Source organism: Myotis lucifugus, unplaced genomic scaffold (assembly GCF_000147115.1).
Source record: "Myotis lucifugus unplaced genomic scaffold, Myoluc2.0 scaffold_953, whole genome shotgun sequence".
Taxonomy (NCBI): Eukaryota; Metazoa; Chordata; class Mammalia; order Chiroptera; family Vespertilionidae; genus Myotis; species Myotis lucifugus.
In genome coordinates, this window is record NW_005872001.1 from 38,370 (window position 1) to 39,637 (window position 1,268).

The 1,268-nt window shown below is 63.3% G+C and overlaps 1 protein-coding gene across 1 annotated transcript in view; it reads right to left on the minus strand.

Annotated features, from left to right (window-relative positions):
* RAB44 (RAB44, member RAS oncogene family) overlaps positions 1-1,268 on the minus strand; it is a 30,154-nt gene that overhangs the window by 12,611 nt on the left and 16,275 nt on the right. The window contains exon 8 of the mRNA XM_023747707.1: positions 671-867. Coding sequence (XP_023603475.1) covers positions 671-867 — 197 coding nt within the window. The remainder of the gene's footprint in view (positions 1-670; positions 868-1,268) is intronic.

The following is a 1,268-nucleotide window of genomic DNA, read 5'->3' on the forward strand; positions in this document are numbered from 1 at the left end:
TGACGTTCAGATTCCTACGTGCTGAAGTAGGAAAGGATTCTTTACCGGACGGGCTGGTGGCTCCGGCTGGGTTGCCTTATCCACAGCCTCCAGAGAGTGAATGTACTCACGTAGTGCCGCGCAAAAGGCCCGCCAGATCGTCTGAGGGCTCAGCCAAGGGAGCCTGACCCACACCCTCCAGACCCTCTGAGGGCTCAGGCAGGGGAGCCTCAGTCACACCCTCCAGACCCTCTGAGGGCTCAGCCAGGGGAGCCTGAGCCTGAGCCACAGCCTCCAGACCCTGTGGGGGCTCAGCCAGGGGAGCCTCAGTCACACCCTCCAGACCCTCTGGGGGGCTCAGCCAGGGGAGACTCAGCCACACCCTCCAGACCCACTGAGGACTCAGCCAGGGGGAACCTGACCCACACCCTCCAGACCCTCTGAGGGCTCAGCCAGGGGAGACTCAGCCACACCCTCCAGACCCTCTGAGGGCTCAGCCAGGGAGCCTGAGCCTGAGCCACACCCTCCAGACCCTCTGGAGGCTCAGCCAGGGGAGCCTCAGTCACACCCTCCAGACCCTCTGGGGGCTCAGCCAGGGGAGCCTCAGTCACACCCTCCAGACCCTCTGGGGTTCAGCCAGGGGAGCCTGACCCACACCCTCCAGACCCACTGAGGGCTCAGTCAGGGGAGCCTCAGTCACACCCTCCAGACCCTCTGAGGGCTCAGCCAGGGGAGCCTGACCCACACCCTCCAGACCCACTGAAGGCTCAGCCAGGGGAGCCTGACCCACACCCTCCAGACCCACTGTGGGCTCAGCCAGAGGAGCCTCAGCCTCCAGACCCTCTGAGGGCTCAGCCAGGGGAGCCTGACCCACACCCTCCAGACCCTCTGAGGGTTCAGCCAGGGGAGACTCAGCCACACCCTCCAGACCCTCTGAGGACTCAGCCAGGGGAGCCTGACCCACACCCTCCAGACCCTCTGGGGGCTCAGCCAGGGGAGTCTGAGCCACACCCTCCTGACCCTCTGAGGATGAGCCAGGGGAGTCTGAGTCTTTTCTTCTATATCTCTCTGGGGGGCTCATCAGGGGAGCCTCATTCATACCCTTCAGACCCTCTGGGGGGCTCAGCCAGGGGGAGCCTCAGTTACACTCTCCAGACCCTCTGGGGTTTCAGTCGGGGGGAGCCTGAGCTATACCCTTCAAATCCTCTGAGGTCTCAGTCATGGGAGCTCATTCTCGTCTTCAGAGTATTGGAGAGTAGCAAGGTGAGTCCTTTCTACTCTCTCTTAAC